At 38.0% G+C, this 27,775-nt stretch overlaps 2 protein-coding genes and 2 pseudogenes across 4 annotated transcripts; 1 reads left to right on the forward strand and 3 right to left on the reverse strand.

The window, feature by feature from the left end:
- Window positions 1–5,089: 5,089 nt before the first annotated feature.
- On the reverse strand, window positions 5,090–7,829 carry LOC9308926 (annotated as a pseudogene).
- Window positions 7,830–7,981: 152 nt separating this feature from the next.
- LOC9311004 (post-GPI attachment to proteins factor 3) lies at window positions 7,982–13,135 on the forward strand. The gene is given in 8 exon segments (XM_021022365.1): window positions 7,982–8,093; window positions 8,311–8,369; window positions 9,359–9,490; window positions 11,352–11,446; window positions 11,636–11,885; window positions 11,967–12,163; window positions 12,251–12,438; window positions 12,578–13,135. Coding segments are annotated over 5 exon segments (1,029 nt in total). The 5' UTR covers window positions 7,982–8,093; window positions 8,311–8,369; window positions 9,359–9,490; the 3' UTR covers window positions 12,877–13,135.
- LOC9308927 lies at window positions 13,035–16,074 on the reverse strand (annotated as a pseudogene). The gene is made up of 14 exons (XR_002331308.1): window positions 15,846–16,074; window positions 15,694–15,727; window positions 15,556–15,611; window positions 15,359–15,483; window positions 15,127–15,275; window positions 14,966–15,046; window positions 14,786–14,852; window positions 14,631–14,676; window positions 14,435–14,540; window positions 14,204–14,346; window positions 13,944–14,116; window positions 13,789–13,841; window positions 13,636–13,711; window positions 13,035–13,545 (listed from the first exon to the last, which is right to left on the reverse strand). The product of XR_002331308.1 is annotated as a UDP-glycosyltransferase TURAN (transcript).
- A 6,100-nt stretch (window positions 16,075–22,174) lies between these two features.
- On the reverse strand, window positions 22,175–27,689 carry LOC9311005 (BRCT domain-containing protein At4g02110). 2 transcript variants are annotated; one of them, XM_021022738.1, is made up of 10 exons: window positions 27,358–27,689; window positions 27,161–27,250; window positions 26,979–27,083; window positions 26,794–26,895; window positions 26,615–26,699; window positions 26,445–26,514; window positions 26,320–26,364; window positions 23,128–26,100; window positions 22,774–22,990; window positions 22,175–22,572 (listed from the first exon to the last, which is right to left on the reverse strand). In XM_021022738.1, exons 1-10 carry the CDS (start codon window positions 27,412–27,414, stop codon window positions 22,267–22,269), a joined length of 4,050 nt encoding a protein of 1,349 aa, XP_020878397.1. In that variant the 5' UTR covers window positions 27,415–27,689; the 3' UTR covers window positions 22,175–22,266. The 2 variants fall into 2 exon arrangements, with proteins under 2 accessions (XP_020878397.1, XP_020878398.1); XM_021022739.1 differs by lacking the exon at window positions 27,358–27,689 and having other exon boundaries at window positions 26,794–26,884; window positions 27,161–27,251.
- Between the last annotated feature and the right edge of the window lie 86 nt (window positions 27,690–27,775).

Below are 27,775 nucleotides of genomic sequence, written 5' to 3' on the forward strand. Positions count from 1 at the left end.
GCTATCCCGCACTAAACTCACATCTTCAAGAGAATATAGTCTTCTATAATAGGCTAGAGCAAGCTTCTCTAGCTCATCCTTGTCCGAAATCTACCTGTTCTCCTCATCTCTCAACATTTCAATCCGATTCTTCCGTCTCCGGATATTAGTTGAGGTATGAAAAAAAGTTGTATTCCTATCTCCCAGCGAGATAAACCTTTCCCTCGATTTTTGGAACCAAATCATCTCCTCCTGTTCCAACAATATATCGAGATCTTTTAGCAACTTCTCCTCCTTTGCTAAAATGTCATCGGACTGGTGGACATCAAATAAGTCTTGTATCTCCTTGATCTCATTAGCCAGCTTCTCTTTCCTCATATTAACCTCACCAAAGACTTCTTTATTCCATTTGCTCAGTTTCCACTGCAATTTTTGTAACGCCTCCACAGTCGACATGTTTGAGTCCCATGACGCCATTAGCATTTCTTTAAAACCCTCATGACTCAACCATACCGCCTCAAAGCGAAACGGTCGTCTTCTCGGGTCCATGTTCGGTTGTGGTGACAGTTGAATATACAGGGGAGCGTGGTCAGAAGATAAAAATGGGAGATGAGAAACAATCGCCTCCTGCCATTTTAGTCTAGCGTGAGCACAGCAAAAAACCCGATCCAATCTTTTCGCCACAAACGTACTCTCCACACGTCCTCTCTTCCAAGTAAATTTATTCCCTTTAAAACCCAAATCAATTAATGAGAGTTCATTAATCCAGTCTCCAAAGGCTAAGGAATCTGGTGACAATCTCCCATTACCCCCTGTTCTCTCATCTAACCGTAGAATGGTATTAAAGTCACCACCAATAATCAACGATCCATCTATCTCACGAGTGAGCTCTCGCAACTCGCCCCATAAACCACTCCTACAGCTCACTGTTGGCGCTGCATACACCACCACCAAATGCGTAACCTCCTCTCCACTCGTTATTTTCGCATAGATGAATTGGTTAGACGAAGCAGCGATCTCTACTTCTCCCACACTTGACCTCCACAGCAACCAAAGACCACCACTCTGGCCCGTCGCCTCTACCCGGAATGAATTCTCTAATCCCAACCGCTGACAGATCCTACTCGCTCTTTCTCCCTCGGCGTGAGTCTCAAACATAGCAAGAACATCAATTTCATACTTCTTCAACATATATCGTATCGAACGTCGAAAACTGGGTTTATTCGCCCCCCGACAATTCCATAGCAAGCAATTCATGATGATTATTTTCAACACTTTTTGAAACGCCGGGGCGACCCATTATTTGTCACTCATGACAACTGCAGAGTCCACCGTCTCCATTCGCAGGCCCGAAGATAACTCACTATTCTTCTCCGAAACCTCTACCTCCCCCGTGGGCATATCAGCAATTCTCAGTACCACTTCCCTCTCACGACGTGGTACAACACTCCCATTCACAAACACACCTCCTTCTCTACCAACGTAATCTGTCTCCATTCGTAATCGTTTCCCCGTCGCCACCATTTCATTTTCTCCTCTAGTGGGCCCGTAAACTTAACCTCTAGTGGGCCTATTTGGCTTAGGCCCTTTTTTCGGCCCAACACCCTTTCCATTTCGAGGCCCAACATTCTTATTCCCCAAATCTCCTCTTCGAGTACCCCCTTGCCCACGATTCTCTTGCCTCAAAGCCTGTCTTTCCTTCGTTTGCTCCACAGACTTTAATGCACTCGGGATATTCATCACATTAATATTTTCCTTATTAGCTTCCCCTGATTCAGTAACCTTCCTCATCCCCTCTGCCACTGAATCCTTCTGTAATCCACTGAATCTGTTCGATATGGAAAGATTGCTTGGACCCGTAGATTGCGCCATTACTCCAACATTCCTTTCATGTACCTTTCCCGAACCACCTGCAGCGAAGACGACCGGCGCCACCGGTGCCTCAACTCTCCGCCCTTGTCTTCTCACCATCGTAAAACCATTGTTGCTCTTCTCCCCTCCTTCCAAATCAGTATTCCCACTCTGAATACTCCTTTGCACCATCGTCTCAGAGACCCTTTGAGGACATGCGCTCACGACATGGCCATAAACTCCACATGTTGGACAAATATTATTCAAGCCTTCATAAGACACATAGTAGCGTTCTCCATTCACCAACACCGTCCCCTTTAGCGGTTTTTCCAAGTTGACCTCCACACAGACCCGCACAAACCTCGCTCTTTCAAACTTCAAAGTTGTCATATCCACTCGTACTGGTTTCCCAAGGCCACCCGCTATCCCCATCAAAATGGCTCGATGATAAAAGTTAACCGGAAGATTCGCAATTCTCACCCAAACCGGAGTAGTCACAATCTCATCTCTTAGTGGATCAAACCCCGGCGCCCAAGCTTGAACCATAAGAATACTCCCAAACACTCTCCATGGACCCCCTGTCACCGCTGCCAGATAATCCTCCTCCATGTCAAAACGCACCATGAAAAACTGTCGTGGAAGATCAAGCACATACATCCCTCCCGACGGTTTCCACAGCTTCCTTAACTTCCGACTCAAAGCCGCTATCGGAACGTGACGACCTAAAAATTTTACGATCATACACTGTTTCCATAGCCCATTCATGGCCTCCAGCACCTCCTGGCCAATTGTCACCACCGGCTCACCTTCCACACCATCCGGGAACTCCAAAATCATCCTGGCCGCCACAAACGCATCGTCTAAAACCCTCTCCGGCACCGGTAACCCACCACCACCACTACCCTGCACCTTCTCTACCCACGATGGTGAAGACACCGGTGTATCTCCAGGCGGCCGCCCAACCTCATCCATACAAGCATCTTGATCCCCGTTCGCCAAAACCCTAGTCTCGCTCATCGCTCAAGTAATACTTCAAGGGTTGTATAGATTATCTTCTAACTCTTACATAAATGCACTTACAAGCTAAAAATAAACTCTTGAAACAATAATAAAACTTAGCAAGCATAGTACACCAGAGAAGAATAATAAAACTTACATCTATACTAGTATAATCGCAGCACTTTTTGTGACGGGTGGGTAAAAAAGTTTTCGGGTATATCGGATATCCGACCCATTTTAAAAATTCCTTCATAAAAAATTTGTTGGGTCGGGTTATATTTAACCCAACTCATAAACCGGATATTCCATATTTAATAATTTAGATTTTTAGAAGATTTGATTAAGATTTATAATTACGATTCTTCTATCATCTTTGTTTGATTTGTTTTTAACTGTTTTGAATCATCATATAATACATAAAGTAAAAAAAAAAAATCAATTTTTTTTCTGCATATACTGTGATTCGAAATTTTAAAAACGGACATATATTATCCAATTGACGAAAATGTGTGTTCAACGTTCTACATCGATTAAAATATTTAGACAATGATTCAGAATCATATCATAAATAAGAACATTAATAAAATAAATGAGTTTTTTGGCGGGATGGGTTTGGCGGGACGGGTTTTTGAATCAACAATAATAAAAAGATTAAAATATCATTAATCCGCCGCTTCAATACGGATTTAATCCTCTTTTTTTTTTAATACAAATCACAGGACGGGTTAAGAAATTACGGAACGGGTTATATTTCGGAAATGATTTATATGGCGGACGAATTTGAATCAATATTTATATACCGCTTTAATACGGGTTAAATCCTCAGTTTATTAATAATTATCTCGTGGACTCGTGGTATACCGTTACTTAATAACAATTGTAAACTATAATAGAAATAAATATGTTATAAGGAGATACAATTTACAAAATATTTTTATACTAACTTTAAAATTAAATCATCCCGCGGTGTACCACGTGTTAAAATCTAGTTATGTAATACTGTAACAGAGAAGAATAATAATACGAAGGTTAATTTACTTTTTTGTTTCATAAACACACGAAATTAGGTTTTAACAACGGCGGAGGAATAAATCGTAGAACTGGCCTTCAGATTTTCACTGCCATACAGAACACATACACCAGCCCCGTTTCCATGTTGTAAAGCCTGAAGTTTAACAACCAGGATCCACATCCATACCCCATGAAGCTGTTCTAAATCACCCATCGATCCACATCCCTACCATGGTATGCTATGATCAAATCCTCTATATAAAACTACTAGCAACTCTGTTTCTTTTTTTGGGGGAGTTAAAACAGGCGCAGCCACGATTCCTTCAGCTCTTTATCCTGTAACTCTCTTGCTCAAGGCATTTATTCAGCTTACAATGCTTCTCTGGTTTCTTTTCGTAAAAGTACCAGCGCCTGACACTTTCTTGGTCCAGGTAAAGTCTCTTTTGTTTGCACTTTGAAATATCACTTCTTTCTATTTTCTTGCAGAAAAAGTTACACTTAGTTATTTCTGCAGAATCCTCCTTCCGTTCCAACCCTAATTGCTGTTAAGTGGGCGAGTTCATGGAGACTTGCAGCGTTTGTTGTAGATTGGCATAATTTTGGATATACATTGTTGGCATTGTCTTTAGGAAGAAACAATATGTTTGTATCCTTATACCGCTGGTATGGCTTGATAATGGCTTAAACTATCAACGAAATTTCTTTATCTCTAAGGGTGGAATAATATTCTTTGCATGATTTAGGTTTGAGAATCATTAGGGAAAGATGGCAACAGGTTCACTAAAAGCAATGCAACATGAACTGGATCAGAATTGGGGAGTGAGGTGAGATGAAAATTCTCATAGATAATAACCTGTTACATTTTGATTCTCAAGTAAAGAAAGTGATGTGATTCTGATTTCGTCTGCAATATTAATGTTCTGAATTGGAAAAACAGAGCCCAAGTGTTATATGATCAGCCTCCTGAGTTTTTCCATCCCGCTTTACTTGAAGAAAGGCATGAGGTTAGCTGGTCTTTTCTTCCTTTTTTGATTATTTTAGTCAATCACTTTCGCTCTGGGTAGAGTCCTGCTGTACATGAGACTTGTATATAAAATTTGGTTACTTCTTTAGTTGTTTTGCCGAGTGAAAAATGATCTTTGCCATCCAATTAGTAGAGGTATCTCCCTTAAATATAAAAGTCCATGTTTTGATTTTCTTTTGAGCTTCTCCATTCGTTCTGATGTCAAATCTTTCAATTTAAATTTAGAGTTGGAAAACCAAGAGCTTAATGAAACCCTTTTTACTACCAAAATTTATACTGACATCTCCCTGAAGCAAAACAGACCAGCTCTTGTTCTGAGCAGTACAAGCTGGTGAGGACACATACACCAGCCCCGTTTCCATGTTGTAAAGCCTGAAGTTTCTTTTTCACATATATGGAAAGTGACGTTGTGAACACACTTTAGCTTCTACAATAGCAGATGGTTTGGAGGGAACTTTAAACTTCTGCAAATTTCAAACAAGAATCAACAACATGGGATCTTTAAAAAAGACAAGGCCCTACTAGACTATCTTCCAAGGAAAAATTTTAGACTCATTTTCAAAATTGGAGATCCTGCACGGAACAAAAGTTTTACTCACATCCAAATTGCAGAAGGTGTAAGCGACTTGAGTAATTTGAAGCCATGACGGATGGCTGCTATGCTCAGGAATGAAGCAGAACCATCCTCAAAAAACTCCTCCACCCTTTCCCTTCTTTTTACAAAGTCGATGTCAGCAATTGAAGCAGCAACAGTGCCTGTAAATATTATGTTCATCAAATGCCATACAAATTTAGCCATTTTACACAACTAAATGAGATGCATACCTCCACTAAAATAAGTCTTTTTGAGCAATTTGGCTGCATCTGTAGATTAATAACGAGAAAATCATGTCAGCAGCTAGCATTTGCAATATTTGTTTCAATAAATGATACACGTTGATCTTGTTGGAGAAATTAGTCTCAACTGAGATAAGAATAAAATGAAAACAATATCAGAGATCTTAACAACAGAAATGCTCTGACCTAAGTAATGAATTTAACGATAATGTTTCTGAACTACAGTCAGATTTGTGAAGATTTACAGAAGGAGATAAACATAGGGAACAAATTACGCACCATTCCGTACAAGGAGAGCGCCAAGCCCAGTAGGATAACCAAATAACTTCATGAAAACAGCGGAAAACAAGAAAGTCAAAAGAGCTTCATTTATTTTGGAAAATCCAGGAGATACCTTGTAGAATGACACAACAACAAAATCTGTAGGATACTTCAATAAATCAGGTGGTAGTGTAGCACAACCCTTTGCAGCATCAATCAAGACCATCCACCGGTTGCTCCTTATAAAAAGTATACAAGCCATGATGAGAGAGATAAACAATAGAAACTTATACGAATGAACCTCTTCAAGTCCTATACACACTTAGCATCAACAAAGAAAGAAGTATCAATCAAGACAAAGTAGTTCCTTCAAAAGTTTCTTAGTGGGTTTAGGCTTGCATATATTATTAATTGGTATAGATCATCAAAATGTGCACAGTTCATTTCTAGATATCACCATATTAACAGCAGAAAACTCGTATCAAAAGTGTATGGCAGATTCCTGTACCACTTCTCCTGTTCAAAGACTGTATCTAACTCACACTCAAAGATCATGTACAAAAAAATTCACTAAGCTCAAGGAGTTGAATTGTTGTAGGCATAGCATCGCCAAACCTCAGCAATATGAATCCAAGCAGACATTCAGCGGTACCAATGCAAGAAACTGAGAAAAATGAGAGAAGAGTAGAGAGAATGTGAAACCTACTTGCTAAAGGGAGAGCCTTGTAGCATGGTTTCAGGATTTTCTTTAATCAACTTCACCAGATCTAGATTAAACCTCAGGCCAGAAGAGGGGAAAGCAAATAGATATTATAGGCATTTCCTGTAAACATACGATAGAGTGAAACACAGGATAAGCAAACCATAAAAGTCGATTATTTACCCAGAGTAGAAGAATATGACATGTGATACATCTTGAACAGATTCTATTCAGGATGATATAAGAAATAACGGACCTCTTGGATCTTCCTTTTGGATTTTAGAAGTGTTTCTCATCTGCACAGCACGATGCTTTACCTTGATAGATGGTCCTGAATTTGTGAGCTGGCCTGGTTGGTTAGCTACCTCTTCAGTATCCACTGCACATGCTGAAGCACCTTGAGCTAATGCATATTCCCTAATACCAAGCACACTGTTGTGATTCTCCATGGTATACAAAAAATTACGGTCTTGGGTCCAAGGAAATGTCTCTCCAACAAGCTTCAGCGCTGCTGTGGCTCCGGAGGTGAATATGCAACTGTAATCTTCAGGAGATGCATTGAAGTATTCAAGCACCTAACTCCAGTGTGCAATGAAGATTGATTGAAACACATGAAACCAACTTATAAGATGAATACCAGTAATAAAATTAAACAAAAAAAACTCCCCATATTCCACATATATAGTTCAAGAAATGTTAAGAATGTAGTACCTGATGCCGAGCATCCGCTATAAGGTCACTGGTTGCCGAACTGATATCACTTTGACTATCTAAATCGATATTAAAGAACCTCTTTCAACAACATAAGCTCACAAACAAACAAACAAAAGGTATCATATCTAAAAAATCTACAGAAAAGAGATTAGCTACGTTCTTTTCACCAACATCTTCAAGTCATTAAAATGTGAGATTCAGATCCTAATAGATCTGCCTTGTCACGTAGAAAACGATAATGTAAAGCATTTCCTATGAGTATCAAAAGATAAGGATACGTGGATTTCCAAAAACATTGCCCTTGAAAATATTTTCCATGTGCAACTCAGAATACAAAGTAGAACCAGCATGATCCAAGTATACAACACCTGCACATACCACAAAAAAAGTTTCAATCTCCAATATCGTACTGGAAGGAAAATGATTAAATAAGGCTGGATATATACTAAGCATTGTTTTCACAAAATCACTACATAGAACATCATTAACACTAGAACTGTCAAATGGTCAGCCGACCATGGGCTAAGCCCAGTCCAAAACGTTATGGACGGTCCGTGGTCAGCCCATAAATAAAATGGACAATTGGTTGGCCCAGTTTCATTAAAAACTAGGGTTATCATCATCGTGTTTGGATCGTCTTTGGTGCAAAACTCGAAAATGTGAATTTCTGAAACAAATCAACAATCTTAGCGATCGTTTGCTCCTTTTTGGTCCCAGGTGAATTTCTGAAACAATCTTAGCGATTTACGTTTTCTGAAACAATCTCTTCAGACTTGTGTTCTCTGGGTTTCAATGTTTGGGTCGCTCGTTGTTTAGCTGGTTTTGAAAATTTATCTTGGATCTAGAAAATGGCTATCTATATACAGAGTAGTTGTCTCGTGTTTCTTTTTGGAGATTTTGTTTCGAATCTGAAGGTTTTTGAATGTTATTGTAGATCTTCTGTACAAGGATTACCAGAAATTCAGTGTCACCACTTACTCTTCAACCGGTGTTGTAAGTTTTTCATACTCTATTTTGTTGGTGAAATGGGTTTTGTTTTTCTTCAGATTTCTTGAGTTTTAAACATTATTAGTGAAGAATTTGAGATTTGTCTAGTTTTCTATTTGAATTTGCTGCAGTGGTTGTCATACATTCATGGGAAAAGATTGATTTGCTTTGTTGTGAAATATGAGTTTGTCTTTTGGTTATTTTGGTTTGTGTATTTTTGAAGTACTTTTGAGTGAGTTTGAGTCTGATCTTGTGTTAGACAAGTGTGGCTTAATTTATGTAATACTTCATGATTGTAAAGAGACATCATAGTAGTTAGAAAGTAGTTGCCTTGAGAGTCTCTCTTGAATCTGGTTTTTGTATTGGAATCGACTATTTTACTGATTTTCACTTTTGTTTCTAGCAGAAGAGAGTATAATTTTAATGAATCTGATATGAATATGAATCATCATTTGGCAAAGAGTTACTAAAATTCTGAAATTCATGATTGTTTCATTTGCAGAATCAGCTCATGATGACAACCAAGTCTGAAATTCCTTTAATACTTGGCTGAAATTATTTCACCTAATTCTCTAAACATTTAGTTGGTATAGTAAGAGAGTTCATGGAGTTAGCATCTTGAATCTTGAATGGCTCTTAAGTAGATTGTTTAGCTCAGAGTTTCTGGTTTCTTGAATGGCTTTGGTTTGAAACTTAAGACACTCACAACTAAAAGCATCTGTGTATATGGATAGATGATGTGATGTGATGGCGTTGATGCTTAGTCTCTCCTCTAACATGACATGAGTTGGCCATGAACGTGGTTTTGTCTAAAGAGTAAATTGGTTAATTAATACTCCCTTGTAATAATTGAGTTCATGCAACTTCTTTTTTTGTTTTGTTTTGTCTATGTATAATTGCAAGTCTAGTTGATAGCTGTTAACCACCTTGTGATATCAATTGTCTATTATGTTAAACCTGTGTTACTAACGTGTCTGCTCTGCATTGTGCTGCAGAAGAGCAGGAGCTAAGCTTAAAGACAACCGAAAAAATAGGAGCTATTCAAGTATCTGAAAAGGTCTTACACTACTAGAGCTACTTCAGAGTTCAGAGTGTGGAGTTTGACAAAGCTAGAGCTACTTCAGCAGGTAAATAATTATGCTACAGCTACTCTCTTTTTGACATCTACATTGAGTTTGTCTTGAAGTTCTTTCATATACTATGTTAGATGATGTGTTTACTGTTCTTTATGCTCTGAATTTGCTTATGTCTAGGTCTTAATGCTGCAATTGTTTGATACACTATAGTTTTCTTCATAGCTAGGCCAATGTTAAAATCAGTCATGGAACTAAAAAATGGGCTGACCATTGGACATGGTCCTTAATGGGTTTGGACAAGTTTTTAGACCATTGTCCATTAAGGACCAAACCATTAGAGCCCATGAAAATAATGGTCCAAATGGACATGACCATTGGGCTTTGGACAACCCATTTGACTGTTCTAATTAACACACTATGATCCTATTCTGAGCAATAAATGAATTGCTCATATGAGTACTGATCAGTTAAATCTCTTCAATTACATACATAAACGTAAGTTGTACTGTTTCCATCGAGAAAAAACAAACTCAATTTTACTTCAATTCGAAACTCTCAAGTAGCAGTGTAGCACTGACCCAACCCAATAGTTTTTTTTCCTTAGAAATTCAGCTCAAAAAGCTTAGTTCTCGAACTCTATCAGATCCAAGAGAAGAACAACTCGTACATGATCCAAGAGTAAAGAAAAAGGAAATTGATTAAAATAATAATAAAAGATGCCGACAAAAATGAAAATCCTAAAACGAAGATATGGGACTATGCCCTTAAGCCCATCATAACTAAGACCAGGAGCTCTGTCTATATAAGCAAGTCTTTCGTGGATAATTCCCACAATTGCAATTCTCTTCTTTCGCTCTCGTTTCCTTTTTTTCTCTCTTCGAAGATCAAAGATCAAAGATCATGCCCTTCTTTTGAATCTGGGTCTATGTTTTTCTTCTGTTTAGGTTTTGTAGTTTCATGACTGTGTTTTTCTTAGATTCGAACCTCTCTTTTGCAAAATCAAAAACTTCGATTAGGTTTTTCATCAAGCAAATCCGAAAACCCTTAATTTTTCGTTGTGTTATTACATCTTAGGGTTTTCAATTTCAATACTTGTATTTCTCTTTAGGATTTTACGTTTCAGATTAGGGTTTCTAATTAATTTGTTTTTTGCAATTCAAAAGCCCTCTTTTTGATTCGTGTTTTCTTCGTTTTCGAAGGGCTTTTTTTTTTTACTTAAGTGATTGTAGTTTTCTTAAATTCAAAACCTTGTTTTGCAAATTTGGATTTTCGATTGCTGTTTTCGTATATCAAAAAATCCTCTTTGAATTCGTGTTTTCTTTTCTTTTGAAGAACTTTTATTTATTAAAAAAAAAAAATTGTCGTTAGTTTTAGTTAGTTTAAAGTTTTCTCTTTTCTTCAAACCCAAAAGAAAGGGACAACACATTAGATGATTGTTTCTAACTTGGGGAAATTGTCCCGATGTTACCTATCTAAGGCAAGCAAGATGAGATTGAAATCTGCAAGACTTGTCTAATTATGTAAGACAAGATTAAAATCTTGATTAACAAAGAAACTACGATTAAATCATCCTAAAGCAAGTGAAAGAAACTCTCACATATCAATAAAAATCCTTGTATAATTCGGAAAAACTACAGAATCTCTTTGTTAACGATCGAACTTGCTGTGAAAAAAAAACCTAAAACAACATCCAGATTCCTATAAAATCGAATCCTATGATTTCCAGATTTGATCAGATTATCAAAAACTCGGAACATAAATCAAAATCAGAGCCTAAACCCCCTAGAGATCTACCAATTACGCAGAGACAACACAAAAATGAGAAATCGCTCCTTAAAGCAATCTTTGTCTGTTTTTTGAGGCTTGCTTGCATTGTTATCACTCAGTGATTTCACTTCAACTTTCTGCTCAGATGGCAGTCCACTACTGGACATCCCTGTTTCTATTGTTGTCATGCCTTTTCAGTATTTCAAATGCTAGTGCTGGCGATGCCGATCCAGATTACAGGTATTATGATTTTTCACTTTCTTAAGAATTTATACACAACTTATCTTGCTCACTTTGTGATCTTAGAATTTATGTTCAAGATAGACTGTTTGTTCTTTGAGTTTCTAGCATGAACTTGGTTTAATAGCAGCGCATATGTAACCAACATTTTTGACTCGTGGAGATTATGAATGTCTCGCAATTTCGTAGGACATGCATTTCAGAATGTGAGATAAGCGGTTGTGTTGGACAACTTTGCTTTCCTCAGTGCAATTCTTCATCCGATGGTGGTCCATGGTACATACAAGAACCTCTGTATTTACAATGGAAAAAATGGGGTTGTCAAGGTGATTGCCGTTATCAATGTATGGTTAATAGAGAGAGAGAACGGGAAACTCTTGGTCAAGCCCCGGTCAAGTACCATGGTAAATGGCCCTTCAAGCGTGTACTTGGGATTCAGGTGAGTTTTTTTCTTCAATCACTTTTTTGATTCTGGTTGTTTCCATATAATATGAGTTTGATTTACCTTGTTCTTTGCTAGGAGCCTGCTTCTGTTGCGTTCTCTGTGCTCAACCTAGCAATGCATTTCCATGGTTGGCTTTCCTTTTTCATCACGCTCTACTATAAATTGCCTCTGAAACAAGATAAGTCAGCGTACTAGGAATACGTCGGTTTGTGGCATATCTACGGTCTTCTGTCCATGAACTCTTGGTTCTGGAGTGCTGTTTTCCACAGCCGGTAAATTATCTACACATAACTTTATTATTCACAATCTGCTTCATATATTTATATGATTTTCTGGTAATCCGTCTCTTTGGTTCTCAGGGATGTTGACCTCACAGAGAGGTTGGACTACTCATCTGCAGTAGCCGTTCTCGGATTCTCACTCATCTTAGCCATTTTACGAACCTTTGATATTCGGGTCGAGGCTACAAGGGTTATGGTATCGGCTCCAATACTAGCTTTTGTAACCACCCACATACTCTACATAAACTTCTACAAACTCGACTATGGTACCCCACAAACTCTTTCCGTTGTCTGAAATCGAGTCAATATTTTTGGTGAATTCACCAGTTATGAATGTTGTTTACAGAGTCAACATGTTTTCTACGCAGTCTTGGTGAGCTCACTAGTTTTGAATATTGTTTACAGGTTGGAACATGATTGTGTGTATGGCAATGGGAGTCACTCAGCTTTTTCTATGGGCAAGATGGGCTGCTGTCTCGAGCCATCCTTCTAACTGGAAACTTTGGGTGGTTGTGATAGCTGGAGGATTAGCCATGCTTCTAGAGATATATGATTTTCCTCCATATGAAGGATACTTCGATGCTCACTCGATCTGGCACGCTGCCACAATTCCCTTAACCATTCTCTGGTGGAGCTTCATTAGAGACGATGCTGAGTTCAGAACTTCCAGCCTCCTCAAGAAAACTAAGACGAAGGCAAAGTGAGTTCTTCGCTAAATTTCAGAAGGATTTATATTCGACCGTACAAATTTGCAAGGACGGGAGAAAAACACAAGGTGGAAATGGATTCAAGCATCACGAAGAAGGAAGAGACTTTTGTTTAAAGCTAGCTGGTTTGGATTCACAGGTTTCTTCAGTTTTTGTTTTTTTTTTAATTGTTTAAGCATTAAACTGTGGAATTTGCTTTGAGCCTTTCAGAAAATTTTCTTGGCCTTACTTTTGGTTAATTGAGATTTTGATATCATTTACTCATTCATACAAAGACTCCTGCCAAATCATTTCGGAATCAGATTTTGACAATATTTCGAGACAATCTTGTAATCTATATGATTGTGTACAAAAATTTGGATCTACAAAAGCAGTTGTGAGAAACTCTCAAGACCATCAATTTTGAGTCTTCTCTTTCATGAATCTGCTATTTGAGACACGACCTGCATAGATCAGACATGAGACATCTTATGAGAAATAGCCCAATAAAAGTATGTGTGTGTGAGTGTGAGATACAGAGAGGGCCGACGGATTTTCCTGAGTGATCAAAGGTTTTGCACAATCTTCCCACTCTGTAGCCCATCGACCCGAAGAACCAGTCTCCATTGCACCCACTTTAAGCGACATTAGGGCATCACAGTTCCCGGGAAAACCCTTGAAGAGAATCTGTTCACAAAGATAGAACACAAGAACATTACTGCTGTCTGCTGTAGACTTGGTGAAATAATGTCTTTAAAAGACAGACGAGTTACTTACCAATAATTGATCTGCTAATTCTGATGAAGATGAAAACAAAAGTCCATTCTTTCCATCTTTAACGAGTTCTTGAATGCTTCAAGAAAGTTGAAGGTAGGTTTAAAAGTTATAGTCTTTGTCCGTGAAAGTAAAGAAAATCACTGATTATTTTACCATGAGTAGGAAACCGAGCAAACTGGGAGGCCACATCCAAACATATCAACAACCTAAAACGCCAAACATCGGTAACAAGTTGACACAATGGAAATCAAATCTTAAGTCTTCTTAACCTTATTAGCACATATGAGCTTTAAAAACAATGTACTTACCTTCATGGGAAGGTCTAAACCCGATGAGGAAGTGTGTAAGCAGACACCGAGATCTGCAGAACCTAAAAGCAATGGGTAATCTTCAGCTGGGAGCCACATTGTACGGAATGCCACATGTCTGAGGTTTAAGCATTTGATATTCTCCTCGTACATCTCCTTTTCAGGTCCTTTACCTTCATGAACAGTATATGTAGCTCATGATCATAAATAGAAACAGCGAAATATTATCATGTTCTAAACAAGAACGAAACCATCTTTACCTGTAATGATGAACAACAAATTGGGATAAAGGTGCTGCTCTTCTTAAATTTCAGCTGTTTCAATTACTTTGGATCTTGCAGCCACACGCCGATCATACATTACTGCAGCTTCTAGTAGGATACCAAAATTTTCATCAGGGGTCCTGAAAAATTCATGCTCTAGTATTCAATGTCACAGAAGGATGATGCCACAAGAGTGAAAGTGAACAAAGAATGATGATGTGTCCTCACCAGCTTGTACTGCTCAGAACAAGAGCTGGTCTGTTTTGCTTCAGGGAGATGTCAGTATAAATTTTGGTAGTAAAAAGGGTTTCATTAAGCTCTTGGTTTTCCAACTCTAAATTTAAATTGAAAGATTTGACATCAGAACGAATGGAGAAGCTCAAAAGAAAATCAAAACATGGACTTTTATATTTAAGGGAGATACCTCTACTAATTGGATGGCAAAGATCATTTTTCACTCGGCAAAACAACTAAAGAAGTAACCAAATTTTATATACAAGTCTCATGTACAGCAGGACTCTACCCAGAGCGAAAGTGATTGACTAAAATAATCAAAAAAGGAAGAAAAGACCAGCTAACCTCATGCCTTTCTTCAAGTAAAGCGGGATGGAAAAACTCAGGAGGCTGATCATATAACACTTGGGCTCTGTTTTTCCAATTCAGAACATTAATATTGCAGACGAAATCAGAATCACATCACTTTCTTTACTTGAGAATCAAAATGTAACAGGTTATTATCTATGAGAATTTTCATCTCACCTCACTCCCCAATTCTGATCCAGTTCATGTTGCATTGCTTTTAGTGAACCTGTTGCCATCTTTCCCTAATGATTCTCAAACCTAAATCATGCAAAGAATATTATTCCACCCTTAGAGATAAAGAAATTTCGTTGATAGTTTAAGCCATTATCAAGCCATACCAGCGGTATAAGGATACAAACATATTGTTTCTTCCTAAAGACAATGCCAACAATGTATATCCAAAATTATGCCAATCTACAACAAACGCTGCACGTCTCCATGAACTCGCCCACTTAACAGCAATTAGGGTTGGAACGGAAGGAGGATTCTGCAGAAATAACTAAGTGTAACTTTTTCTGCAAGAAAATAGAAAGAAGTGATATTTCAAAGTGCAAACAAAAGAGACTTTACCTGGACCAAGAAAGTGTCAGGCGCTGGTACTTTTACGAAAAGAAACCAGAGAAGCATTGTAAGCTGAATAAATGCCTTGAGCAAGAGAGTTACAGGATAAAGAGCTGAAGGAATCGTGGCTGCGCCTGTTTTAACTCCCCCAAAAAAAGAAACAGAGTTGCTAGTAGTTTTATATAGAGGATTTGATCATAGCATACCATGGTAGGGATGTGGATCGATGGGTGATTTAGAACAGCTTCATGGGGTATAGAACCTAATCATGAGTTTAAAAACATTATAACAATGCATTCTGATTCACAAGAACACTGAAAACACCCTAAATTAGGAACCCTTACCTCCATATGCAACAATGTCTACTTGAAATGATGCCTGCAGTTTTATGTGACATTGATCCAAAATATTTATATAAACTAAGGACTTGGAAATAAAATCAATTGAGATCACTAGAACTTGAGCAAATGCAGCATCAAAACAAATGAGACTAAACCTGACGAGCAAGAGAAAGAGCGTGATATTGCATCCGAGGACTTCGACCAAGATCTCCAAGTACCACTACACAAGCCCTTCCTCTTTTACCCATCGTCCCTAAAGATCTTCTCATTACAAAGTTAAACCATTAGCACTATGTATCAGACTCTACTGATCCATGAGAAGCTAGCTAGTTTACAAAATCCAAGAGAATACATGAAAACGATTTTAGAAAACAAGACCAAAAACATTCGATAAATACCAAATCTAACCGGATCTCCCAGATTCCGTCGATATGCTCCGGGCAACACTAACGAGAAAAAGTAATTGGTCCCGAGAAATAATTAATTAGGCCCATGAGTTACACAACAAGCCCATGTAAAATTAATTCCTTATTCTCTCAAGTAACTAAAGGAGTCACGTGGTCGTGAAAACGGTCTTTTTCAACTTCAACTATTTGCAGGCGGATTTTTCCAACCCAAACTATTACCCCTAGTCGATTTCAACCCAAACCCAAAATTAATTCAAAATCGAAACCTGAACTAATGCAAATGAGCCGATTTCAACACGACGCGGAACGGTGTTAGTTCGGAAGTTAACGGTTACTCAACCTTGGGTAATTCTCTCTCTACAACCTTCATCAAACCTTGAAAATAAAATCAAATAACTTTGAGAACTGTTAACTTCCGAACTAACATTGTTTCACGTCGTGTTGAAATCGGCTCATTTACATTAGTTTTGATTTTGTATTATTTTTGGGTTCGGGTTGAAATCGACTGGGGGTCATAGTTTGGGTTGGAAAAACCCGCCAGCAAATAGTTGAGGTTAAAAAAGGCCGTTTTCCCGTCACGTGGTCTGTCACATGCGTGATTATCTTGACGGCGAAAGAAGGAGAGGATTTCACTTTCACGGCGAGGCCAGCATCGTCGGCGAAGTTAGGAGGTCTCCGTTTTGTGATTGTGAGACGCGCTAATGAATCTAAAAGATGACAATCAGTCAGGTAACTTTGTGATTTTCAATTCTAATTTCAGTTTCATAAACATAATGATATAGTAGTAGCCTGGATTCTCAAAAGTTCGAAATATTGGACGGCGCTTCTATGCTTCCTAGGATGTAACACACTCTTTCGATGGATATAAAATAACTTATTAAAATTTAATAATATAACATATGAATATTTATGACTTCATAACTTATAATAAGCAAAAAATTATATAATTTTATTAATTGACCAATATTTCTAGTCAATTAATATATCTTATAATTTTTTTCATTAGCCAAAACATTAAAACAATAGGGATAATACTGGAATTTTTACCAAACATTTGCATTGAAAACCTAAAACGACAACTATTACGAAACAAAATTTAAGTCCTAAAACGACAACTAAAACGAAACGGAGGGAGTAATATAACATATGAATATTTATGACTTCATAACTTATAATAAGCAAAGAATTATATAATTTGACCAATATTTCTAGTCAAAAGGGGAATGGAAATGAGAAATTCCAATATGCAGAGAGAAGAGATCTTAACCAATTTTAATGGAGGTAACTCGAAGGCCACAAGCTTTAAGCACGACGCCGATACTACTGGCGGTAACGCCTTTGCCAAGCCCACTCACCACTCCTCCAGTCACCAATACGTACTTCATCTCCGAAACTAGAGCACAGGCTAGTCTGGAGAGAACGCACACCAACTGTTTGTGTTAATGTCTGATCGAAACTACAAAGCGACACCAAACTCTGGTTTCCATTGACGGATACGGAAAAAGCTGACTTCTTTTCGAGGATCAATTGTATTCTACCACTAGTAAGCTCCCACGTGTCACACTCCCAAATCGTATGTGCATAATCAAGGATTTTATGCAATTTTTAGCAGAGTGCAAAAAAAGGTAAAAAACCATCTAAAGCTAAATTTTATCTGTATTTTTATATTATTTTTTATATATTGTATAGATTATCTTCTAACTCTTACATAAATGCACTTAAAAGCTAAAAATAAACTCTTGAAACAATAATAAAACTTAGCAAGCATAGTTACTCTTAAGATTAAGAGTCTCAAAGACATTGACTTTCTTGAGCTTAATCCTTAGCAAACCAAGACTGAAGTAGTTTGATGCAAAACAAAGTCCAACACATGGAAATGAAACAAAAATATGCAGAGAAAAGAACAGAGACTTTGAGAGAAGAGAGAAAGGTGAGAAAGGGAAGAGAGAACACACATAACATTTGTTCACCCATGCTACGTCTGGGCCGAGTCACAGCTCGGAATTCACTAGAATAAGCAAGTTACAAGAGGGAATCCCTCAGAGAAAGAGTCTCACACTTGAGATCTCCTCTCTGTATCTCCTCTGTTACACACTCAAGAGAAACACCAAAGCTTACACCTTTTAATGGCTATATCTCTCTCTTGCTTTCTTTCTACATTGTATCTCTCTCTTATTCACTCCCCTTAGACAACGCTCACAACATAGCAACATCTTATATATGTGAGACCACCTTAGGTCTAGGGCTTCTCCAAAACCCTCTAATTTGAATTCACGTAGTGACAAACTGTCCTTTCTTGGCCACCAATGAAAAATTAATCTAATTTTTAAAAAGTTTTAGTGACGTTTCGTTTAAAAATATTATTGAGGTTTTTAAAAAGTTTTAGTGTTAGTGAGGTTTAAGACTAGTTTTTAAAAAGTTTTAGTGAGGTTTCTTAAAGTTTAAGACTAATTTTTAAAAAGTTTTAGAGAGGTTTTATTTAAAAATATTAGTGAGGTTTTAAAAAGTTTAAGTGTTAGTGAGGTTTAAGACTAATTTTTAAAAAGTTTTAGTGAGGTTTCTTAAAGTTTAAGACTAATTTTTAAAAATTTTAGTGAGGTTTCTTAAAGTTTAAGTGTTAAATTTGTTTTAAATTTTTGTGAAAATCGTTATTGTTTTTTAAAAATGAGTTTAAGTGTTAAATCTATATTACGTGAAAACATATGCCGAACTTCGAATACCAAAACTTATGGACCAATTAAGGACAGGATGCCTAGGGGCGGTTAGTTTTCGAACGTGTTTAAAATTTAACACTTAAGGGGGTGTATTCAATTAAAGATTGAGGAGGGTTTGGTGGAATTTAGGAAATTTTGGATTTAGAGTGATTTAAGTGAGTTTATAGGATTTTTTTGGTGGAATTGTTATTTTATTTTTAAAAAGGAAAGATAATTTGTGATTTGATGAGTTTTTAAAGAGATAATATATAGGTGATTTGGTGAGATTTTTAGCACAAAAAATAGAAAAATTAGGATTCTCTAAAAAATTGCAGACCGTAGAATCAATATCAATGAACCATTCACATGCTTAAAAATAATTGGAATCACCATCAACAAGGCAAATGGGGACTTTGATTTTAGGATCTCTTATGTTATTTTTGTTCAAGGGATCGAGATCGAGAGAGATGAAGACGAGGATGAAGAGAGGAGATTGTTTCACTAGTTTAGTTTTGTTAGCCACATGTTTTTTTTTGTTTTTTTTTTGTTTTTAATCAAATACCACCTCTAGAGGTGTGATTGTTTAGTTGTTATTTTTACACTAAAAATGTATCCAAAGTCTCACCAAATCTGTTTTTAATAATTGTTTAAAAAAGTTTTGTTAAGTTTGAATAACAGTGGATTTGATATGGGTTTTAGAAATTCATGATTGAATAACATGAGATTTGAAATGATTTGGAATGATTTTACATAAATTTTAGTTTCAATAACATGGAATTTGGAAAGAAATTTTAAAATCACTAATTGAATAACAGGTGATTTAAACAAAAAACCAAAATTTTCTAAAATCATTGTTCCAATACACCCCCCTTAGACTAATTTTTAAAAAGCTTTAGTGAGGTTATAGTTAAAAATATTATTTTCTTAAAATTTAAGTGTTAAATTTGTTTTAAATTTTAGTGAAAATCGTTATTGTTTTATGAAAATGAGTTTTAAGTGTTAAATCTATATTACGTGAAAACATATGCCGAACTTCGAACACCAAAGCTTACAGACCAACTAAGGACAGGATGCCTAGGCGCGGTTAGTTTTCGACGTTTTTTAAATTTAACACTTAAACTAATTTTAAAAAAAAATTAGTGAGATTTTAGTTAAAAAATATTATTTTAAAGTTTTAATGAGATTTTAGTTAAATTAATAAAAAGGAAAGAAAAAAATAATAATAAGAATTGACAAAAAGGGTACCTTGTTGGACTTGGTAGCAAAGAAGAGCCATACAGCAAAGCCCATTTAAAAATTAGACGTGAGCCCACCATTCTTCTGAGGCTCCTTCGTTACACCATTTAAAACTTGCGTCTGCGGCAGCGGCTGCGGCGGCGTCTGCGGTAACGAAACGAACAACAACCTACGGTAGTCTTTGCCGCTGCCGCAGCCGTTGCCGCAACCGCCAGCGGTAACGAAACGAACAGACCAATGGACGATTTATCGATGGCGATTTTGAATCGTGTTGCAGATTTGGGCTTCCTCCGTTACTTGTGGGATCGATTGCTCTCAGATGTTCATCATCGGAGTCTTTGGCGTCGACATAAGCGATAGATTGATTTTCATCTTCAGTTTTTTAAAAAAAACTATCGTAGGAACTAGTTATATAAAAATCTAGTTTTAAATCGAAACATCAGTGGAAGCCCCCTTGGTCCATTGTTCAACCAAAGGTTGATTATTGCTTCTACACCAAAAAGTCTGGGGTTCGAGTCCCAGGTATTGCGATTTTATTAACAAATTTGCAGATTAATGGAGGCAAGTGTGCAAAAGATCTCAAACGATTTACAATTATAGCCGTTCGCCAGGATTCTACACAGAGAAGGAAGTGTCGTCAGGTCGTGGATCATTGAAGGTATTCATCAAAATTACGAAGAAGGAAGTGTAGTCTGTCTACAGTTCTCATAATTTGCAATTAATAATAAATTTAGACGACAAAAAAAAAAAAATCGAAACATCAAAAATCAAACCAAATAAATACGCTTACCATGTAAAATAATTGTTGTGGACACGATGGATGCTCCGTTCCTTGAATCTGGAACCTGTTTACGATAAAGGTACAAAAGCAAAAGAAAAGAAGAAAAAATTAGGAATTTAAGTAGTACCAATCCATAAACAGGTTAATTAGAAAATTAGGAAAACAACAATAGAGGAGACACTAATTTGATGATAGAAACCTTTTTGAAGCGCAAGCAAAACCAATCCAATCAGACACGTTTCTTCGGTTCCATCTCTGCGGCAGTGGAGGAAAACACCTTCCTAGGGTTTTACGAAGACGAGAAGAGAAGAAATTTTAAGTCGTGAGAAATTGTTGTAGCTTCACAACGGCTATATTGATCGTGGAATGTTTTATACTCTCTGAGAACCGACGTAACTATGTGGGCTTTTATAATGAACGGGCCCAATTACTTTAATCATTAACAACTAATGAGATGTATAACATAATAATTAACACCATGTTCATGTTTCTTCAACCGCATCACGCATATTGGGTCTGTTACCTTCTCCTGACGCACTCTTAACTTCACAAGAGGTTGCGGCGGTAATGTTCAAAGTACAAAGTCAGGAGAAGCGTAGGAAGTACTGCAAGACCTGGAAATTCATATACAAACAAAATTTTTTGCTGAGAGTTCTGCCACAGAATGAACAACATACACTCAAGGGTAATTAAAATGAGAGGGATGCAGAACTCATGGAACTTGAGACAGCTTACTCTTGCTGTTATCAAGTTCCACTTGAAGCACAAATGGAGATCTAGACTATTACAATCATCTCCAGAGGATAATAATGAGTGTTTGTGGGAGCTATACTTGTTGTTGCATGTTCTAGTATGGAAAGAACAACGCTGCTGAGGATCATACTTACGGGGATTCTATTTCTTCTCCATGACAAAGACAAAGATGTCGTACCTTCAAAGACTACTTACACTCCAACTCAACTGTTTGAGTTTCGTTTTAGAGCCAGCTTGTGTATGGGTTTAAGTGGACACATGCACAAGTTTTCTTATCTGGTCAAAGCCTATGGAGATGGAAGAGGAATTACATGGCTTAAACTACCGTTAAATTCTGTTTATGGGAATAGTGGCTGTTTCGGATGCAAAGCATAAAAGGACAAAGGCCATTGTGATTGATTTGATGACTTTAAATGCCATTGTGATTGCTTCACCACGATTCTTTTTCGATTGCTTCAAGAATTCACAGTTTATTGCTCTGTAGATTTAGTAATACAAGTGACTGATTCTTTTTCGATTAATAAGTCACTTCTTCTTTTTTTTTGAATGAATGTTAAATTTATTCAAACCAAAAAAAACCCTGTTTTACAATATATGCAACCTTTAATCAAATATAAAAATCACTTCTTCTTCTTCTTCTTTTAAATCACATTTGCATAAACTGGTTTATAGGAAAACTTTGGAAATTTATTCATGTACTTTTAAGTTAATGGTACACACACACATCTGCTCTACGCTGCATCTTGTTAAACGACCTTTCTGCCCATGAGTTCGTATTGTAGAGCACGTGCTTGTCAAGTGCGTATCCGGGTTTACAAACGTACTCCACCAGGTAATCGGAGAGGACACATGGGATTTCGTGGCGTATAAACTCTTGGATCCAAACGTCGTCCCGCGGCATCCCGGGGCTTATCAACGCAAAATCCGTGTTTTGATTCAAGAAACGCGTGTATGGAGGCGCCGTTGCTAGTATCGTACCATCCCCAGCTTTCACAGCTCGCTTTAGTGTATCCTGATTAGGGAGAAAAGAATAAATAAAGACATCAAGAACCAAGAAAAAATGACAAGGATGTTTGCACGTTTTCTCTAAAATAATCATTCTAGTGTTTCAACTGTATCAGCTCTTTTGCTTAATTCCATCAAGTTAATTGTACTGAAAAGAATTCATTCTGCCAGAGAAAATTGGCAGAGATGTGAGAAATATATTACTTACCAAAGCAGGGATGGTGCAGTCACCGTATACAACAATGCGCAGTCCATATAAAGCACCCTGTCCTGTTTGCTCCCTGAAGAGCCGCCATTTCCTTGGGGACTCGAGGTTTATCGCACCATCAGCACTAAGACCAGTACTGTGCCATTCATAAGGCTCCTCTTGTAATAGTTTCCCAGCTTCCTTTGAATCAGCCACATAGTCAGTCTTCAGAATCCAACTGCATTACGGAAACTGATGAGTAAAGATACAGTTTCATCAAAGCAGAAGCTCAAACTAGCAAATTTTTTGAAAAGCACAGCTTAGTTTGGTGTTCTACACAATACAGAGGATGTTGACTGAAATAAGTTATTGTACCTTCCAGATGCAGCAGCAGCGAAAAACTTTTCAGTCCTACGGATTTCAGGAGCAATGAAATGTGTTGCTTGATAAGACCACTGATGAGAATCCCGGCAACATTTTCCTTTTAAACGCTTAATGATCTGCTGGTATTCGTTTCTCTGGGACCTAGGACCACTGACAATAAAAAACTTCGGCTCATGTTCTTGGTCCTGTAAGACTTTTCTACTAGCCAAGGGATTAACCCTGAGCTGCTTAGACTCTTTATCCGCTTTTGTACCTGTTTTAGCTGACTTTGCAACTTTCTTTCTTGCTAATGGTTTTCCTGAAACCGGGCTTTGGTCTCCACCAGAACCCACCTTTCTAGATTTATTATCCACTGCAATGTTCTCCTTCTCTTTTGCAGAGTTATCCCCTATATCTTTCATCACAGTGTCGGTTGCTTTGGCGCCACTTCCTTTTTTAGATTTTTTAGTCTTCTTGACACTGGATTTCCCTACTTCAACTCTAGAAGAACTTCCTTTCTTTCCACTTTGAAGGCTACTTCTTTCTACAAATCCCTCCTTTCCGTGATTACATTTATTATTATCAAACTCTAATTGCATTGCAGAATTACTTGGATCCTTAGCTGCAGCCTCTTTTTTAGCTACCGATTTCCCCGCAACCAGGCTTTGAGCTCCATCAGAACTGACATCTCCAGATTTCTCATCTACTGCTACATTCTCTTTCACTTCTGCAGAGTGAATCCATATATCTTTCATAACAGTATTCTTCGCTTTGGCGCCATCTTCTTTTATAGAAATTTTCGCCTTTTTGACACTAGGTGTTTGAAGGCAATTTTCTTCTACAGTGGCCTGCTTTCTGCGTTTACCTTTATTTGTATCAACCTCTAATTGCACTGCAGCATCGCTTGGATCTTTAGTGGCAGCTTCATTTCTTGCTAATGTTTCTCCCGCAACAGGGCTTTGGTCTCCACCAGAACTGAACTTCCCAGATTTATGTTCAAATGCTAAGTTCTCCTTCCCATCCGCAGATTTATCCCCTATATCTTTCGTCAGAGTACCGTTTGCTTTGGTATCATGTTCTTTTTTAGATTTTTTGGTCTTTTTGACACTGGACTTTCCTACTTTGCCTGTAGAAGAACTTCCTTTCTTCCCACTTTGAAGGCTATCTTTACCTACAGCAGCCTCCCTTTTGCGTTTACTTGTATTCTTATCAACCTCTAATTGTAATACACCCTCACTTGGATCTTCAGTTGGAACATCATTAAACTCCCGTTCTAGCACCGTAATTTCCACCTCTCCATCAGCTTGCTCTGGGGTCTTAGCCTGCAGCTTATCTTGGTTCACCATCAGATCCAACACAAGATGGTCTCTCTCTTCTGGGGCTAAAGATTTATTATCTACAGAATCAATTCCCTGATGGGCTTCAGTCTCTGAGTCAATATGTTTTGCCATTTCTGGTACAACCTCAGTATTAAGGACAGGGCTTGATATCTCCTTCTGATTGCTATTACCTGTTACTGGCGCTGAAACTTTTCCTTTGTTTAGACAATCATTGCGCTCGTCCTTTGGGGTAGGTTCGCTCAAGTATATCGATCCCTTTTGGTTAATGGGGTTCTTTTTCCTGCCTCTGGTGCCCAGGCTCTTTTTTGGAGCTGCTTTCTTCTTGGGCGGCTCTGTTTCTTGCTTGTCTTTCATTCCAATTACACCCGACCCAGGCGAGGTGCTAGATCTCCTCATCACAGGCTCAGTTACAGATATTTCAGGTACTTCATCCAATGCACCCTTCATAGTAGAATTTTCTGGAGTCCTAATATCAGCTTCCATGGGAACAACACCTGAATTGAACAACCTAGCTGCTGAATCACTCAGATCCAACTTATGTGCAGCTTCCCTGCTTTCAGTGTGGTCACTGAGGGTTGGCACAACCCTAAGGTTTTGCTTAGGTGAGCCTGATCTTGGTTCCTGCAATAAGACATTTCCTGTCATTGTCTCAGTCAATGATCTCTCCGATCTCTCCGGTATTTCATCCCGTGCACAATTTGAAATGATATTCTCTGCAGTTGAAAGAGCATCTACCACGGGTACCACATTTGAGCTCAACAGTTTAGTGTTCAACTCACTCGCGGGTGATTTATGGCCAGCTTCCTCACTTTCAGTTGGATCACTAATGCTCATCACAGGCCTAAGGTTTTCGTTAGGCGAACTTGGTCTTAATTCCTGCAATAACAGACTAGGCGGTTGTGGAATACTTGTCTCACTGTTGTGGTGTACTTTCTGTGAATCTTTCCTACTGACAGATCCATCTGTAAATTTCGCCTGAGGCATCATCGGAGGGAACTCCTCCCCATGCAACATATCAATCTTGTCAAGATCTTCAAAGAGTGATGTTCTTTCCATAAAAGAACCAGATTTTGATGCAGAGATATTAAAGGCAGTCGAAGCTTTTAGGCCCTTGTCATCCATTCTCAGGGAACTGTTTTGGCCACTTGACTCTTTTCCCAAAGTATCTGTCTCTGGTGATCTCTGAAGTGTTTTCCTTGAATAAGTGGCTAGAGAAGAATGCCTTCTGATACTCCTGTTAATAGACGTCGAGCCATCAGTCTCCATTCTGCTTATCCCTTGCTCAGGAGTCTTGTTTGCAACCCTAACGGGGGACACATAATTGGAAGTATCCTGAAATGTGCTTTCTCTCTGGTAATTATGCTGCTGAGGATCAGTAGAGACCATGGCTTCAAAAGGTCTGTCCGTCTTTTTAGGAGTTACCCAATTGTCTTTGGACGTATTACATAATGATGAACCTTCCTGTGCGCCTAAATTTGTTTGAACAAGAGGAATATCTTTTCCTCCCGGCTTACACATTTCAACTGCAGCGACGACACCGACCCTAAGACCAAGAGGGCTGTTGTTTGCACGCTTCACAGAGGCATCTTCTGCTTCGTCCTCAGAATCCTTAGCTGAAGCCTCCATTATGTCCAACTCATAGCCACTGAGAAAAGAGAAAACAAACGATCAGCTTGTAGTGGAAGTATATGCCGAATAGTAACACTATTAATCAGGCTGAAATGAGCACGAAATCCAGAAACCAATTTCTTTAGGAAGACATAAAATTCATATTTGGATAAGAGACTATACCAACTCTAACGAATAGCAATTCCAGGTGTCCACTAATACAAGAGATAGAGATGGATATGTGTGCACTTTTTACCTTATCTCGTAATCAACTTCAGGAAGGAGCTTCCAATTCTTTAAGCTGCAAAGAAATAAAGAAAGAAAAATTAATATTTCACATCCACAAAACGGAAAACGAAAAACGCTAGGCATGCCTCTTACCAGTCCTCTAACCAGCGGTGGTTCACAAGTTTAATCCTCTTAATCCGCTTGGCTAGCTCATACTTTTCTCCTACGCAGAAAGAAAGAAAGACTCGATGGAATGTAAATTCCCCGAAAAACACTAGCTAAGGAAAGTTAAAAGATGTAAAACCAAAGTAGAGACACCACACCCTCAAACTTGTAACATATAAGATGGGTCACTCGGTTAGCAACCAACGGCTTTGAGAACTGCCCACCGATCAAACCAACCATTGTCTGTTAAAAAAACAAAAGAAACAAGTCTCATAATGGTACAAATACCACAACAACAAGATGAAGGAAAAAAACGGCAAAGCAAGAACACACAAACCATAATGTCTTCTCTATCTTGACCTTGGTACCCGGTCAAGCACACAACTAAGGATTTGGACCCTGGAATCCCATTCAAATCTCTAAGAGGCCTAAACAATAACTGTGGAAAGAAAACTAAGCAATCAACAAAAATACATATTAAAGATTAAAAAAAGAAGAAGATAAATGTTGGTAATGACTGACCGAATTTGCATTAAGAAGCACTCCAGTGTCGAAGCTTTGATCAGCCCATGACCCTGTGGCAACCACCTTCCCGCTGTTTCGAGCAGCAACGCAAATCGGATCATCCTTGAGGATTCAAAAGAGAAAAAGTAAGGAATTTTGCAACAAGAGACTCAAAAGTAAGAGATAATAATAAGACATACATAGACAAGCTTATCTACGATGAGGTGAGTTAAGGATTGAGAGTATTGGCCAACTTCAACACCACCACCACTCACAAGCTTAGACCGTAACTGTTGTGGCAAAATTAACCAGAGATAGAGAGAGAGAGAGAGAGAGACTCAAAATCAGAAACCCTTGCAAAATCCGAATTTACGATTGAACATAGAGAGAGAAATACCGAGTTTCCATGGACGGGATTGAATCCAACGAGAGCGAATCGAACACCCGAATACATCTTTTTTAAAATGGAAAAATTAGGGTTTTATTAGGGTGAAGAAATCGAAGATCGAAACTTGGATTTGAATCCAGATTTTACACAATCAATTGACTTTGATTCAGAAGAAGAAAAAACAGATTTTTCTAACCAAAAAAATTGGGATTTGTAGAGACTAAAGTGAGAGCGTCTCGGGGAAGATTTAAGGAAGCGGGGGAAATTGAAAAATGAAAACTTTTGATTTTCTTTTTAATTTTGCCGAAGCGGTCTGGCGGGATAAACAAATCGACGTTGGCAGCCACCCATCACAATATTCCACCATTTATTTTTTTATTTTTTGTATCACCACCATTAAATGAACTGGTTTGGTTTGATTTGGTTT

This window comes from Arabidopsis lyrata (assembly GCF_000004255.2).
Source record: "Arabidopsis lyrata subsp. lyrata unplaced genomic scaffold ARALYscaffold_6, whole genome shotgun sequence".
NCBI classification, from domain to species: Eukaryota; Viridiplantae; Streptophyta; class Magnoliopsida; order Brassicales; family Brassicaceae; genus Arabidopsis; species Arabidopsis lyrata.

Excerpts from the sequence above, each read along its gene's own strand:
- LOC9311005 (XM_021022738.1), bottom strand. The coding sequence starts at position 27,414 with ATGTATTCGGGTGTTCGATTCGCTCTCGTTGGATTCAATCCCGTCCAT. Across the intron at positions 26,700-26,793 it reads AAGATAGAGAAGACATTATG|ACAATGGTTGGTTTGATCGG; the intron begins GTTTGTGTGTTC and ends TTTTTTTAACAG. Across the intron at positions 26,101-26,319 it reads GAAGTTGATTACGAGATAAG|TGGCTATGAGTTGGACATAA; the intron begins GTAAAAAGTGCA and ends CTCTTTTCTCAG.